The sequence below is a fragment of the Eublepharis macularius genome, chromosome 7 (assembly GCF_028583425.1).
Source record: "Eublepharis macularius isolate TG4126 chromosome 7, MPM_Emac_v1.0, whole genome shotgun sequence".
Classification (NCBI taxonomy): Eukaryota; Metazoa; Chordata; class Lepidosauria; order Squamata; family Eublepharidae; genus Eublepharis; species Eublepharis macularius.
The window spans coordinates 52,739,032-52,754,582 of NC_072796.1; the positions used below are offsets into that span (position 1 = coordinate 52,739,032).

Below are 15,551 nucleotides of genomic sequence, written 5' to 3' on the forward strand. Positions count from 1 at the left end.
ATCTGCAGAGAGCATTCCTAGTAGAATAGAAATCTTGTACCGCATAGATTTTTAACCGTATTTTGTTTAGCATTACTGAATAAATTATATTTCTGTTAAGAGGAATATCCTATGATACAAAATAATTTTTTTCTAGAAGAACATAATTAAAATTAGGTTCACTATTAAAAAGGAAATTCAATAGAGATGCAAAAAATGGTTCGGATTTTATCTAATACAGATCTAAACATGGAAAGGCAACTATTTCTGAACTTGTATTTTTACAAAGTAGGATAGAAAAAATTAAATGGCTTTGAAAACCTAATGATGTAATTTCAGATGTGCTGACCTTCTTCCATGCATGTGATGACATTTCTGGATTGCAATCACTCTATAGCTACATATAGCTGAAACTATAATTTCAAAAACATGTTGACAAAATACACTGACCTGTCACTGTAAATCTCTGTTTATATTTTTACTAACCTTGTGATAAACCTTGTTGATCAAATGATTGCTGTGCTATAGTTTGCTGTTCAAATTGATTTATATTATCTTGCAATGCATGCTGGGATGTCACAAACCTATCTGAAATTAGAAATATAAATTCAGGGAAAGAAAATTAAGCAGCTGATAAATATCCAAATTAATTTCAAATTTTAGAGAGAGGAAATGATTCTTTTAAAAATTATATATTAAAAAATTCTAATTGAAAAGGGTCTAGAGATATTTAAATCACATTAAGATTTTTAAAATTTGTTTTTAATTCAGAAGTGTAAGAAAAGAATTCCTTTCATATGCTAAGCATGGAAAGAGTCACTTGAGATATTGTTTACATTTCCTATTCAGGTCTGTACAAATGGATTTGAGTCCAGTGGCACCTTGGAGACCAACAAGACTTTGTAGCAGTTTCAGGTAGGTAGCCATGTTGGCCTGTAGTAGAAAAGCAAAATTTAAGTCCAGTAGTACCTTAAAGACCAACTAGATTTCCAAGGTATGAGCTTTTGAGAGTCAGAGCTCCTTTCATCCGATATGAGGAGTGGAGAAAGGAAGGAGTCCTTATAATCCAGAAGGTGGGAGGGGTATTGTACATTAGAGTGCCAGGAAGCTAGTAATAATTAGGGGTGTGCACCGGGGAAATATTCGGTTTTCCCAAATATTTTTCGGGTAAACCTGAAGCAGGAAAATGATTTGGAATAACCCAAAACCCGAAGCGGCAAGCCGCTTCAGGTTTGGGATATCGGAATCACATCGGTATGCTTCGTAATGATTAGGAGCATACCGAGTGAGACCCCCACCTCCCCCCACCTCCCCCCTGAGCCCCCTTCCCCCTTCCCCCAACCCCACCTACCTTTCCTGAAGGTCAGATCCAGCGCCTCCGCTGCCCGCTTTGCCGCAGCGGCCAGCAGGGCAGTGGGGAAGGCCGCAGCCTGCACCTCAACCACCGCTGTGCCCGCCGCTGCACCCGCCGTGGCCGCTGGCAGGGCGGTGGGGAAGGCTGCAGCTGGCGCCTCCGCTGCCCGCACCACCGCTAGGATGTCAGTTAAGTGGGGTATTGGTGGGAGGGAGCCCTTTAAAAAGGCCCCTGAAGCTTCCTGAAGCGACCTGAATCTCTTCAAGAAACTTTGATTATTTCCGAATTGGGGCCGTCATACTGGCTTCCATTCAGAAAAACCGAATCTTTGCGAATTGGGCCCGGTTCGGGTTTTTTTCCCGAACCAGGAACCTGAAGCACACACCCCTAGTTATAATACATGTTATAGTTAGCCTGATAGAGCCTAGGTGCGAAGTGCAGATAATTAGGCATCTGTAATGCAAGAAAAATTCTCTGTTCCAATTCAACCCTGGGGTATCCATGGTTTCAAATCTGCAAATAAACTGAATTTCAGGAAACTTGCATTGATTTTCAGGGTATATGCTTTTTAAAGTAAAAGCTCCCTTCTTCAGATACAGGAAGGAGTGGAGGAGATCCCTGAATGTTTATATCCCAGTCAGAAGGTGGGGGGGGGGTGAAGCAAAGAAAACAGTCAGGATGTAAACATACAATGTAGCTTGATTAAAAGAGTAATAGCATCTATAGTAAGATAAGAATCCTGTCTTTATTCAGCCCCAGAGGTTCCATTGATCTGAACTTGTAAATGAATTTAAGTTCAGCAATCATATTGTAATCAGCCCATGAAGCTTCTTTGTTTGAGGACAGCCACTCTAAGGTCAGCAACAGAATGCCCCGGAAGATTAAAATGTTCAATATGGCTACCTACCTGTACAAACATAGTTACCAGAGAAAAATCTCAATCTGAAATGAATATGAGAAGCATTCATGTGCCTCTCCTGTCGTCACAGAAAGTATGTTACACCTCATGGAATATGTAACAGATTTATTTCAACACAGCATCTCCCTGGATCAACAGTCAGAACTTTCCATCAAAAACTCTAATCCTTGAACCTAGAGCCTCATGACCTACAAGCAAGTTTGAGCCCACTTTAGGCTCTTAGTAGCAGGCAGTATGCTGCTTCTGGATTGACCAAGAGTCTAAAGGAACAGCTTCAAATCCATATAAATCTGCCTATTAGTTGAGATCATCATCATAGAGTGCTTCCTCTAGTGTCCCTGGCTTGGCAGGCAGATACACCAGAGAATGGGCATTTTTTATAGCTGTGTTCCATCTTCTGGAACTTTTCCCAATGGAAGAAAGCAAAACCTGTCCTGCTTCTGCAAGCTTCTGGAAGTCAATTCAACTTCTCATTCCATTACTTTCTGGATTTCAACTTACATACTACCTTCTGTATCACTGGCCTTGTGCAGATATTTTAAATGTTCGATTATCACTAATGCTGAGATTTATTGTTTACAGTATATTATTTATTTTTTAGATTTGATTATAATCTGCCTTGGATGCCCACTGAATAGAAGGGTGACGTATCAATATAATGTGTACAAATACATTAAAAATTAACAAAATATACAAGGAAGCAGAGGCCAAGTTAACTCTCCCTCACTAGCTTCATTTTAGATAGCTGGAATGTTCAATTAACTACAGTAGAAAATACTCTTAGGCAAAAGAAGGGGGCAAAAACTTGATGTTACAGTGGAGAATTTTAATATTTATCTTCTATAATATTTGTCCTCATATTAAAAACAATAATATACTAATAAATTCAGCTTTTAATGATATTCAGTGTATTTTAACTTTGAATACTAAATTTAGGTTAGAGTTGCATTACATACTCTTTTTAACTGTCTTCTTTATTATATAGTTTATATATTCTGTACATTTACCTTCCTCTTGCCCTAATGGTTGATCAGTCAGTTGTGGCCTAAGCCCTGCTTCTTCTGTGTCCACAACCTGCTGCTGGTCTAAGTCCAAAATAGTTTCTTGATCTGTTGTGACTGCTTCAGTTTGCTGCAGCTCTTCACTTTCAATCTCCACTTGCATCTGAGTAGAAACATGAATGCTCTGTTGATCCACTGTTGCATCATCAATGGAAGCAGCCTGCTGATGCTGCTGCAACTGCTGGGCAAGCTCATACCTGGAAAAGGAAGAGATGTCATCTCATGTCTGACAGTGCAAGAGACATTAAAAGCTTCTTTTAGTGGTGTACATCTTTAAGATAAAATTTAAAGTGAAGTGAAGTTACTATTTGATTGGAACTATTCCCTAGTTCACTTCAATTACAGCACATTTCTATTGAGGTTTACCTGCAAGAGAGTACAACTTGCAAAATTACTACTTATTTATTATAGAAAATTTAATAATAATAACAACAACATTCAATTTATATACCGCCCTTCAGAACAACTTAATGCCTACTCAGAGCGGCTTACAAAGTATGTCATTATTATCCCCACAACAAAACACCCTGTGAGGTGGGTGGGGCTGAGAGAGCTCCAGAGAGCCGTGACTAGCCCAAGGTCACCCAGCTGGCTTCAAGTGGAGGAGTGGGGAATCAAACCCAGCTCTCCAGATTAGAGTCCCACGCTCTTAACCACTACACCAAACTGGCTGTCACCTTTCTGTTAATTGTTCTCATCACACAAGATGGCTAGTAACTGGGACAGTCAACAAGGGAATATATCGTACATAGTGTCAGGTCTGGGTCCAGGCGTGGCTGCATGCCTGTTGTGGGTCTTTGGGTGGCGCCTTTGCCCCAATTAGGCTGGGGCCTCTCGGCTCCTGCTGTCCTACCAGTTGTCAAACGCTTATGGGCAGCAGCCTGCAGGCCCCATTCTGGCGTTGGGTTTATGGCTGGAGGGGGATACATCACCCTCGCTCCCTCTTGTCCATTCCTCCACCCTGCCTGCCTCTGGCCAGCCCTCCAACTCCCTTCCTGGTCTGTCATACTCCCTCTCCTCCTCCTCCCCTTCACACGCTTGCACCAACTCCTTTTCCGTCTCTCTCTCTCACACCTAACTCTCCTAACCTCCTCCTCGCTCCTGCACAACCCACTACATCCTGTGGGTGGACTTCCCTTATAACCCTTCACCCATTCCTGGCTCCACCTGCCAGCCACACCCCCAGCACCCTAGCCACAGCCCTGGCTGTCTTAGACAGCCACACTTGCGATTGCTTTGCTGGCTGCCTTGGGCAGCCACACCTGTGCCTCCTTTGCTGGCTTTTCCTGCTAATTGCCTCAGGCAGCCCTACTTGTGGCTGCTTTGCTCTCAGCCCCACCTAGTTCTGGCTGATCCCTTCTAGCCTGCCTGCAGGTTGGGACGTAGCCCTGTGCTGCCTCTCCTCTACCAGATTGCTGGCTGGTTGGCTGTCCCTGGTCCCTGTGCCTTCTCCCTCTGAGCTAGTCCCCTCCTGGTTACCCTCACTCTCTCTGCCTGGGCTCCTAGCCTCCCACTGGAGGGTGGGGCTGGCTGGCCTCCACCTGCCCCGTTTGACTCTGAGGCTTGAGTGTCTCTTTGCCTCCCTCTGTTGCTGACAAGTTTGGGGCCTGGTCTGTTGGGACGACTGAGTAGCTGCCTCCCGGCCGTCCCCTGCCTGTTCCTCTTGGTAAGTCCGGGGGCTGAGCCTCAGACCCCGGATACATAGCCTTGTCAAATTTCTACATAGGCGAATGTTCATCATTATAGGAGGCAACTTTATCTATGTCAAACCAGATGAAAGTAGAAATCCTGCGTATACTTGTTGTTTTGCACACTTTTTCTTTACCAATGTTCCATTCATCTGGCTTAAATATACGCCTCTGCCATACATACAACCCATTTAAACACATGTTCTACATATCATCCATTCACACACATAAAGCTGATTAATACTGGACAGTGCTTTCTTTTCCCCATCCACCCAATAGTATACCATTTCTTCTATCCCAAAGCCCTTTGTACTAGCATTTTAACTATATAGCTTAGTGATTTTTAAACTACTGAACACTATGGTTTTGAAGTTATGAAGGCACATTTTCCTGAAAGGCATCACTATTATTCTTTCCCTGCAATGCAGCCATGAATGAATATGTGCTCTTAGTTCAAATGATGAACCCAGTAAGTTTGGAATCAGAATATCTCCAGTCTGAATCTCACCTTTGCCTTGAACACTGCAAGTAGCCTTAGCCAAAGAACTCTCAGGCACTGCATTATGGGGATAATAATACTGGCCTATCTTTTCCTGCCGTGTAAGCTTTATAAAAGACCAATCTGTATTTGAAGTGCTCTGAACACTAAAGTACTATATAAAGGCTAACAACAGAGATCTAGAATAGCCTTGGCAATTAGAACATCCATGAGCATTTGCCACAATTAGTACGCCAATTGTGGCTAAGTGAAGTTAAGTCTATATCTCATTTCATTCATATAAAGCCAAGATTTTTACAGTCAGCAGCTCAGAAAGTTTCAGAGACTTTAGCTCATATTTCCTCAGAACTTCTCTTCCTGAATTTCTGTGCTTTTAAAAATTGGTAATATCATCTTCCTGGACTTAAATTTGATTCTTCATTTTCATCTCTATTACATCAATAAATGTCGCAACAACTCATTCAAAGGCTGGCTTTGATTTATTTCTTAGTACATTGATCTTTCAGAATTCCAACAGCAGGAATGTAAACTCCAAGATCAAAAACTGTTATCAGTACAGCTTGCAGGTACTGGAAGCTGAAAGAAATTGCTAAAAGTTGAAATGTACATACCTGTGTGTTTTCATGTGTTTTTTGCAGTTTAAAGATGTTTTGAATGTTTTTTGGCAATATGGGCACATGTATGGTCGAAGGTCATTGTGGATTCCCATATGCCTTCGCAGACTACCGCCAGTAGTAAAAGCCCCATTGCATATAAGACACTTGAAAGCTTTTAATCCAGTGTGAGTCCGGATATGTGCTTTTAGCACTCCAGCAGACACAAAACCTCTTCCACACTGAGAACATTTGAATGGTTTCTCACCAGTATGAGACCTAGAAAACAAGTAAATAAAAATGAAAGTTTGGTTATAAAGAGAAGAAAAAAGCAAGCAAACTAGGTTTGAGTTCTATGTCAAATTTTATTCAGAAAAATTAGAACATAATAGCTAGATCATACTCATGGTCTAATTCCAGCCAATCAAAGGCAGAATGAAAACTTCCTAAGAGTGCAATCCTAAGCAGAGTTACTCCAGTCTAAACCCACTGATTTAAATGGGCAATTTTAGGATTGCACTGTAAAGTCTATTAAAGCCAATGGGCTTGGAAGGGTATAATTCGGTTTAAGATTGCACTGCTAATGTCAGATTTTTACTTTCTAAAGGAGGTCTTTGGCTTCCTTAGTGCACAAGTTAAGCCTCTTCTGTGCATTGTTTTTATTGTTAATGAGCAGAATACATTCTAACTGTGATTCTGTTGTTGTGGTTTTAAATAATATTCAAACATCTTAAAGATATTTAACTCTTCCAATTCTTCTTTTCATACAATGAAAAATAAAAAATGAAATACAATGAAAACTGTCCTAGAAAAATTATTTACAATCAATCAAAAGGTAACAGACATGGATGTCATCTCCCAAAAGTCTCGACAGATAATTCCCGAGGTTTGCAGAACAAGTCACACTCATTAAAAGAGTTGCCGATAATTAACCCTACACACCATTAAAGGAGCCAGTCACAATAAATACAAGATCGATAAAAAATACATTAAAAATCATAAAAAGCAAGACAGATCCCATTCATGATTAAGTCCCAGTTGGGGACTTAACTTCTTTTTATGACTTTTTATCGGTCTTGTATTTATTTATATCGGTCTTGTATTGTATCTATTTTTTAGCGGTCTTGTATTTATTGTGATGGTTTTCATTGTATTTCATTTTTTATTTTTAATTGTATGATTATATATGCTTTTTGTATATCTTATCATCAGGTAGACTACAGTTAAAGGAACCCCTGAGGAAGCTCTGCAAAACGGGCCACCTGCTAGCAACCTGTTGGGGCCAAGTGTGATTGTTACAGTCTCTTCTGGATCTGGGGTCATCTGCAAAACAAAAAATGTATACATCTATTATAAGGGCTACTTTAGACGAATCAGTGACTTATCTCAGTTCCAGGGAGCAATTTTTGTTATCTGCAGTTAGAGAGAGCAGTTACATTGTACATTTACTGCCTCCTCTACGAATAGAAATTGCAGTTGTAGTATACTGATTGTGATACTTTGTACGTTGGTCGTTATTACTCGTATTTCCTATTTATTAATGTATTTACATGATATTTTTGATTTTGTTATTTATTGATTACATTGTAGCATTTTTGCACTACCACACTTTAAAAAATTTGTAAATTTGTCAGTGTTGTCAGTGTGTACCACAGGAGAATCCCTATTGTTTTGTTGTCTAGACTTTGGTAGTTTCTCGTTTTGTGTGTTAAAATAATTTAAAGGCATTTTAGAAAGTTTACTAGGGAATTATAATGTGCAAGTGTGTTGGAATGTAACCTAATGTGGGATCCAATCACAGAAAGGCCCTGCTTCCGAAAGATGCCAAGCAGCTTCAGCCAAGAAAAATCCCTGAGTAATCCCTATTGGATGACCTAAGTACCAAAGGAAATTCATCTGGGAGCAGGCATTATCTAAGGCACTCTTGCACCTTAAATCTTCATGATACCCGATATATTAAACCATAGGGTTTTAAAAATCAATATTTTGAATTTAGCCCAGAAATTAACTGGCAGATTGTATAGCTTTCTTTCAAAACTAGCACAACATGGTCCACACAGCTAATACCAGTTAGTAAAATGCAGCTGCTTTTGGGGCCAACTGAAATTCTATGTCCTCTGCCATCAGGGACTCTTCTTTCAGGATGTGTATGACAGTGGTCACACGACGAAGGATAAAATTCAATACAGGTCACAAGTTCTAAAAACTGAACCACTGTTCCAGATCATAGTACTGGAAAGGTCTTATGTTTTGGACAAAGACAGTTAGAAATGCATGCTCTTCCAAAAGATTTTTGCAAGTAATTTCTCTGCCTGTTAAAATTTGACAGCATTTGCTCACAAAACAATAATAAGAGAAAAATTGTTAGTGCTTCTGGATCGGGAGGGAAGTGCCTTTTCCTTCTAACCAAATGATTCTCTGGGCAAAAGAAAAGAAATGAAACCATCTTGCAGGTGATGTCATCACAATGGGCAGCAGTTTTGAATAAGTGTAGCTTCGATTTAATGTTATTGCTGATTAGACAATGTAAGAAAGAATGTGAACTACTGGCTGAAGAAATAGAACATGTGAGTGAGTCTATTAAGGCTCCTATGGCGACTACTGAGTTTGATGCCCGCCTCAAAGACATTGAGGAGGAAGTCATTAAGTTTGAAGCTAAAGTTAAGGAGGTGAAAGTAAAAAAGTTTAAACGTGACAATTTGGATTATGCAAACAGGAAGGTTTATTTCTGGTGGGATCAGAACCAGAGTGAGAGTCGGAAGAACTCCTGGGCTCAACCTATCAGGTCCTTTTCAGACCTGGAGACTTCGGGCGTGTCTGACAGTTCTGGAGATGAAGAGACTAGTAGTAGACATCTAAGAAGTAGAACCATTCAGAGCAATTCATGCCTGCCTTTTTTGGGGAAAGGAAGGGACCTTATATGAAAGGCAGGAAGAAACCATATTTAATTTGTCTTCACGGGTTCTTAGCTCAACTGAGAAGGATGTGTTAAATAAAGGATTTGGATTTGTGCCAACACCTAATTACAATTCATTTCAAACAAGAGTAGATATTTATAAATTGGTTAGACTAGTAAAACTTTAAAAGTTTTTTGAGGCACAGGAAGGAGACCAATGTCATGACAGGCTTCCAAAAGGTTTGAGAAGGGGTTCCACCTTTGCACCCCCTGTTGTAGACCACCGTATAGACACTTTCGAATATATGATCCTGAGAGATATTCAACTATTAGAAAACCAGCCGAAAAGAGTGTGGCATAACCTAACGAGGTTGGAAAGAAAAGCCTTAGAGGACTTGAATAATGATCCCTCCATTATTATAAAACCAGCGGATAAAGGAGGAGACATGGTAATTTTAGATAAAGAAACTTACATAGCTGAGGTGGAGAGACAATTAGCTGATACTAGCAGCTGTAAGAAAATTAAAGGGGACCCAACAGCACATATGGGGAGCTTAATTAAAGTGGTTCTGAACGAGGCTCTAGCTTTAGGAGAGATTAGTGATGCTTTACATCGTGCATTAATTGTAAAAACACCTAAAACATTCATTTTTCATGTGCTTCCAAAAATACATAAAAACATCCCCACCTCCGGGGAGACCTATCGTCTCGAGATGTCGGTCAATACTAGAGCCTTTATCAATATATGTGGATTCGTTTTTGCAGGTGGCTGTACCTAAGATCCCCTCATTTATAAGTGACACAAGAGAATTTATTAAATTGGTTGAGGGTTACCCCATAGAAGCCGATGACATCCTGTTAACTATGGATGTCAATTCTTTGTATACTGTTATCCCCCATGAGGCAGCACGAGAAGTGACGGAAGAGATCTTTAGGGGTAGGGATGACAACTCCCCTCCCACTGAGTTGTTGCTTCAATTGGTGGACCTTATCTTGGAAAAGAATTATTTTTGCTTTAATGAATCATACTTTTTTCAGACCAGAGGCGTTGCTATGGGGTGTGCAGCAGCCCCCAGCATCGCCAATTTATTTATGGCAAGATGGGAAGGCCAGTATATTATGCACCAATCTAACCCTTTTTTGGCTAACGTTCGATTATTTAAAAGGTACTTGGATGATCTTTTCTTCTTGTTTAAAGGGGCCAGTAGGGTTCGGGAGTTTTGTGAATGGCTGGACTCTAGGGACAGCAATATAAGATACACGTGGCAGTTTGATAGTCAAAGAATTAATTACCTTGATGTTGTTGTATACAGAAGCCCAACTAACACTCTTCAGATTGGCCCATATAAAAAGAAGACAGATCGTAATTCATATCTGACATACCAATCACAACACCTTAGACGTTTAAAACAGAATATACCCTATGGCCAACAGTTGCGTATTAAACACAATTCACGCCAGGATGATTTCTGACAGGAAGGAACAGAAATGAGTAGAGCTTTTCTCAAGAGAGGATACCCCAGGCAGGTTGTAGAAATAGCATATAAGAGAGCTGAGTCGTCTCGTAGGGAGGATTTATTTAGGACTAGAGAAAAGACTCCCAACACGAGAATACAACGGGCTATGGATTATACACCTTTTGCCCATCCAATTAAGAAAACCATCTCTAAACATTGGCCACTTATACAGGAAATAAAAGGGTGTGAGCACTTACCTACAATAGGAATGAGACAAACACAAAATATAAAAGATACACTTGTCCATTCAGGCATTCACACACACCCTGAGCCCCGGTTATTACCACAGGGCACTTATAAATGTGGTCATTGTAGCATATGCCCACTGATATGGGAGAGAGATCAAATTACTATTAATAGTCCACCTAAGCGGCTGACTATTAGACATTTTGCTACTTGTCAGACTGCTGGAATAGTTTATGTTATTAGGTGCCCATGTCTCCAACTGTATGTAGGAAATTCTATAAGGATGTTAAGAACTCGAATCTTAGAACATGTATCTAGAATTAAAAACTCAGTTATCAAGGCTCCACTCACACTATATTTTAAAGAAAAGCAGCACCAGGAAAACGAGTTTAAAGTAGCAATTTTATTTGTCGCTCAGAAGGGACTTTCCCAACAAGTACAGAAAGTGCTGCTAAGAAAGGAAGCCCAGTGGATTCATGTTCTGAACACCTTAAAACCTAATGGTTTAAATACAGAGCTGTCTTTTAATTGTTTTTTATAAATAAGAAACTACTTCAATCTAGTTGAATGAAGCTGCTTCCCCTTTAAATGGAACACAGACAGAGAGAGGGGGAGGGTGCGCGTTTGAGAACAAACAGCCGCCATTCTCCGGAGTGTGGGGAACTTGTGGATCACACTATGGTAAGATCTTTGCTGATCTCCTGTAAAATCATGATGGATGTATGAATTTAGTGTTGTCAAATGTGGGTTGTTATATATTTTAATTTTGTGTTATAGTGGATTAACACGCCCCTGAGGAGGTGATGTACGAAATCTGAGTCAATAATAGCCAGCCCTGGATTGGGCGCGGGACTTTCCCAACTACATTACCATCTTCCCTTCAGTTTGACCACACAACGCTTGGAGATTAACAAAGCTAAAAAAAAAACACAAGAAGAAACAGACAAAAACTAATTGCCTCCACCTAATGGACTTTATTGTTCTCCTCCGGAATTATCTCAGTCTATAAGATTGTAGCAAATGCACACAGGAAGAATTTTGTACTTTTTGTATTGGGATACTGTATATTGTACAAAGGATTTATTATATAATATATATTAGCACTTTTGCACTTTAAATTGACTAACAGCCTGCACACTGTCAAGTGCATTTTTCTCCCTTGAGGGACTTTGCCCCCCCCCCTTTTTTTGCAAGTGTTTGTAACCGGGAGAACCACTGCTGCTTTGTTAACATTTGACAGCATTTGCTCACAAAACAATAATAAGAGAAAAATTGTTAGTGCTTCTGGATCTGGAGGGAAGTGCCTTTTTCCTTCTAACCAAACTATTCTCTGGGCAAAAGAAAAGAAATGCAACCATCTTGCAGAATGAACTTCCCTGCCCTAAAGTTGCATGTCTTTGGAATGAAGAAGGAAATGTAAATTACATTTAAGCAAAGTAGAGTAGGACACACCTGAGAAGACAAAAATAACCATTTGCTGTTCTTTAATTTTTGTAAAACATTTCTCTCCCTTACCTGATATGTTGTTTAAGATGGCAAGACTTTTTATATGCTCTGTGACAATAATAGCATTTATATGGCCTGTCTGCTTCATTCGCAAAATTATTATTGAAGTAATTTTGGAAGAACTGGCTATTTCTAGGGATTGGCTGGATAAGACCTGTATGAGGGGGAAAAAATATATACCTGATTAAAATCCTCTCTGCGTATCTAAAAACAGGCACAGAAAGTGTGTGAAAGTCTGAATGATTCAGGAAGAATTTATATGACTTCAACTGTGCCCAGTCCCACATAATGATGTTAGTTGTAATTAGAGATGTGCACCTGAAAAATATTCAGGTTTCCACTGAGTTTATTCAGGAATCTTTACGGAGCACACCGAAGCTCAAAGCAACACTTTTCTTGCTGTTTGCAAATGACAATAAAAGTGTTGCTTTCAAATGCCCACTGCTTTCCAGATGATGAGAGGGGAATCCCTCTCCTGCCAGATGAAAAAGGCTGCCAGCATTTGAAAGCAGCTTTTTCAGCTGATGGGAGAGAAATCCCCCTCCCATCAGCTGAAATGCAGCTTTGAAAGCAGCAACACTTTTCTTGAGTGGCAAGAAAAGTGTTGCTGCTTTCAAATGCCCCCCTTTTTTCAGCAGAGGGGAGGGGGAAGAGGGGGGTCCTTGCCGGGCAAGAAAAGTGTTGCTGTTTTCAAATGCTTGCAACTTTTTTTTAGCTGATGGGGGATCCCCCTCCCATCAGTTGTAAAGCGGCAAGCCTTAAAGCAATACTTTTCTTGCCATTTGCAAGTGGCAAGAGATGTGATGCTCTTTGCCCAAAACTTCCCAAAGTGATACGAATCACTTCAGGAAGCTTTGCTTTGGGATTCCCGAATCGGCTCAGCAATGCTGGGGCTGATTTGGGAACCCTGAATCTTTCCAGATCAGGTCAATTCGGAAACCTGAAGTAGAACACTCCTAGCTGTAATGCCATACGCCATGACATTGTGTTAGTACAGCAGCCATAGCTCTCCATCGTAAATGCTTCTCAACTGGCTTGGAAGCCTGGGCAACAAAAAGGCTACAAACAAGCTTTTCATAACAATGAGTAACCAAATACAACCGAAAAGCATTTTGCTTAGGCAATCTTTGTTGTGATTCACAACAGGCATTTTACTTTCCTTTTCATTTCCGCACTACATACTAGGAATACTTATAAAAAAAAGTTACACCATTCATACTTTACCTAAGTCTGTGATGAGTATTGGTTCCTGCAAAGGAATATCTGGTACTGGAACACTGGTCTTTCCTATTCGAACTTTAGCAGGTTTACGTTGATGTCGCATCTTTCTTAGTTCAGTATGTTTAAAGTGAGAGGCAATGTGTGTCTTTCTGTGACCTGAAGTTCGAAACTTTTTATCACAGTGGGGGCAAGCAAAAGGTCTAATTCCTAAGAAAAGATAAAGACATTAATTTCTTCTGTTATCTATATCTTAAGGTCAAAACAAAAAGTGAAGAAAAAACCTGGTATTCCTTGCACTTACTCACAGTGAAATCCTAAGCAGTTTCTCCACTCTAAGATATAGGCTTAGATTTGAGTAACTCTGTTTAGTATTTCACTGTTAGACACTTTAGAGAGTTTCTTTCACATGCAGCTCTCCTCTGGAACAGGATTTGTATCCATGTGTGCCCAATTATTTGCAATCTGTCAACACATGCTGGTAACACAGGTCAGAGTGGGCAAAATCTCACTGTTCCACCCTACTTTAATTGCACTCAGTTATGCTGACATGCAAACAGAACATGCATGAAAAGACTGACTTTTCCCCCAGTCTGGCATGAAGTTAATAATCAACAGCACTCAATCCTAGAAACTTGAATTATTTGTAATTTTTGAGTTACTAAGAACTGCAATTAAAATATGTAAGAAGTTTTACTTAAAATCCTTAAGGTGATCAAATAAAACACAACAGGCAAATATGCTATTGCTTTAATATCTTAGCTAATACTTCCATTATCCCTAATATTGCTGTCTTAATACTAGGAAAGAAAATCGTGAGTTCCTACCTGTATGCAAACGAATATGTACTTTTAAACTTCCTGAGGTAGAAAAGCATTTCATACAGTACTGGCACTTAAAAGCCTTAATGCCGGTATGTGTTTTTATGTGCGCTGTAAGGGTACTCTTCACAGCAAAGGCCCGGAAACACTGTGGACATTTGAATGGCTTTTCATGAGTGTGAATGCGAATGTGTCGTACTAGATCACTCGGTTTTTTAAATTCTTTAGAGCAGTATGGACAAATATGCCATCTTATTCCATTCTCCTCACGTATGGAACCTAAAATAGAGTTACAGAACAAATATCAGCATATAATGTTAAAATACAACCAGTACAACACCCTCAAATGGGAAGTCAGAATTTGAGACCAAGGGCTGGATCCAATAGTTTCCTTCTAACTGTCTAACAGAATATGCAAGAGTTTTTCCATTGATGCAGAGCGTGGAGTCACTGGACTCAGCATTTAATTTGGTAAGTGACGCACCATGTAGAAATTCTGCATTCAGACTTAGATATCTCCAACCCAGGTTTAAACACAACAACAATAAAATGTTTAACATTGTTCCCTGGTGATTGCTCACCACCTTGGGGGCCCTAGTATTGGTAGAAAGGTGGTATACAAATAAATGAATGAATTAATTAATTAATTAATAAATATAAACACAATCGTAAGGAAAATATAAGAAGTCCACTTTAACCAAAATATTAGATTAAAGCATACCAATAATAAAGACAGACAGAATAAATGGAATTGGATTACAGTGAGATTTTATTTAAACTGATAAATACACATGACAGGTCATGCTGAACGCAAAGAGAAAGCCTGCCGAGCACCAGCACCTGAAATATGGTTATATCTACAGGGCCACTGCAAAATCACAAAACAGTGCATGGATGAGAAACCGGCTGGAAACCTAAATTCCATAATGAGCTATATGAAAGAAATAATAAATAAATTACAGAACAGCTATGATATAATATAGTTTTATATGGCAATCATATGTAAACAAACCATCATAGTATGTATTACCAGGTAAAAATGGTGATTTTTTCTTCAGAACTCTCTTCTCTTTTTTATCCACTTTATCTGGGTTTTCTTGCTCTTTAACTTGTTCTGTATTGCTAGAGTCAGCCTGATGACTGGAAAGATTCGGAACATCTACATTTTCATCCTGACTTGATTGTATCTTACTCTCAGTACAGTCAGCATTTGATGAAACTGGAATTGAAGACAGCCCACTATTTTCCAAAGCTTGCTAAAATAATAAAAATGAACTAAACTGAGAAGAGAATTCACAATTATTCGCAATTGAC

General features: G+C 39.6%; 1 protein-coding gene across 1 annotated transcript in view; it reads right to left on the reverse strand.

Moving 5' to 3' along the window:
- The window catches only part of ZNF236 (zinc finger protein 236), a 79,093-nt gene that overhangs the window by 34,722 nt on the left and 28,820 nt on the right, over positions 1-15,551 (reverse strand). The window contains exons 10-16 of the mRNA XM_054986044.1: positions 15,268-15,493; positions 14,244-14,516; positions 13,423-13,626; positions 12,208-12,352; positions 6,112-6,372; positions 3,260-3,510; positions 466-567 (exon numbers count right to left, since the gene is read on the reverse strand). Of these exons, the coding sequence (XP_054842019.1) occupies positions 466-567; positions 3,260-3,510; positions 6,112-6,372; positions 12,208-12,352; positions 13,423-13,626; positions 14,244-14,516; positions 15,268-15,493 (1,462 nt within the window). The remainder of the gene's footprint in view (positions 1-465; positions 568-3,259; positions 3,511-6,111; positions 6,373-12,207; positions 12,353-13,422; positions 13,627-14,243; positions 14,517-15,267; positions 15,494-15,551) is intronic.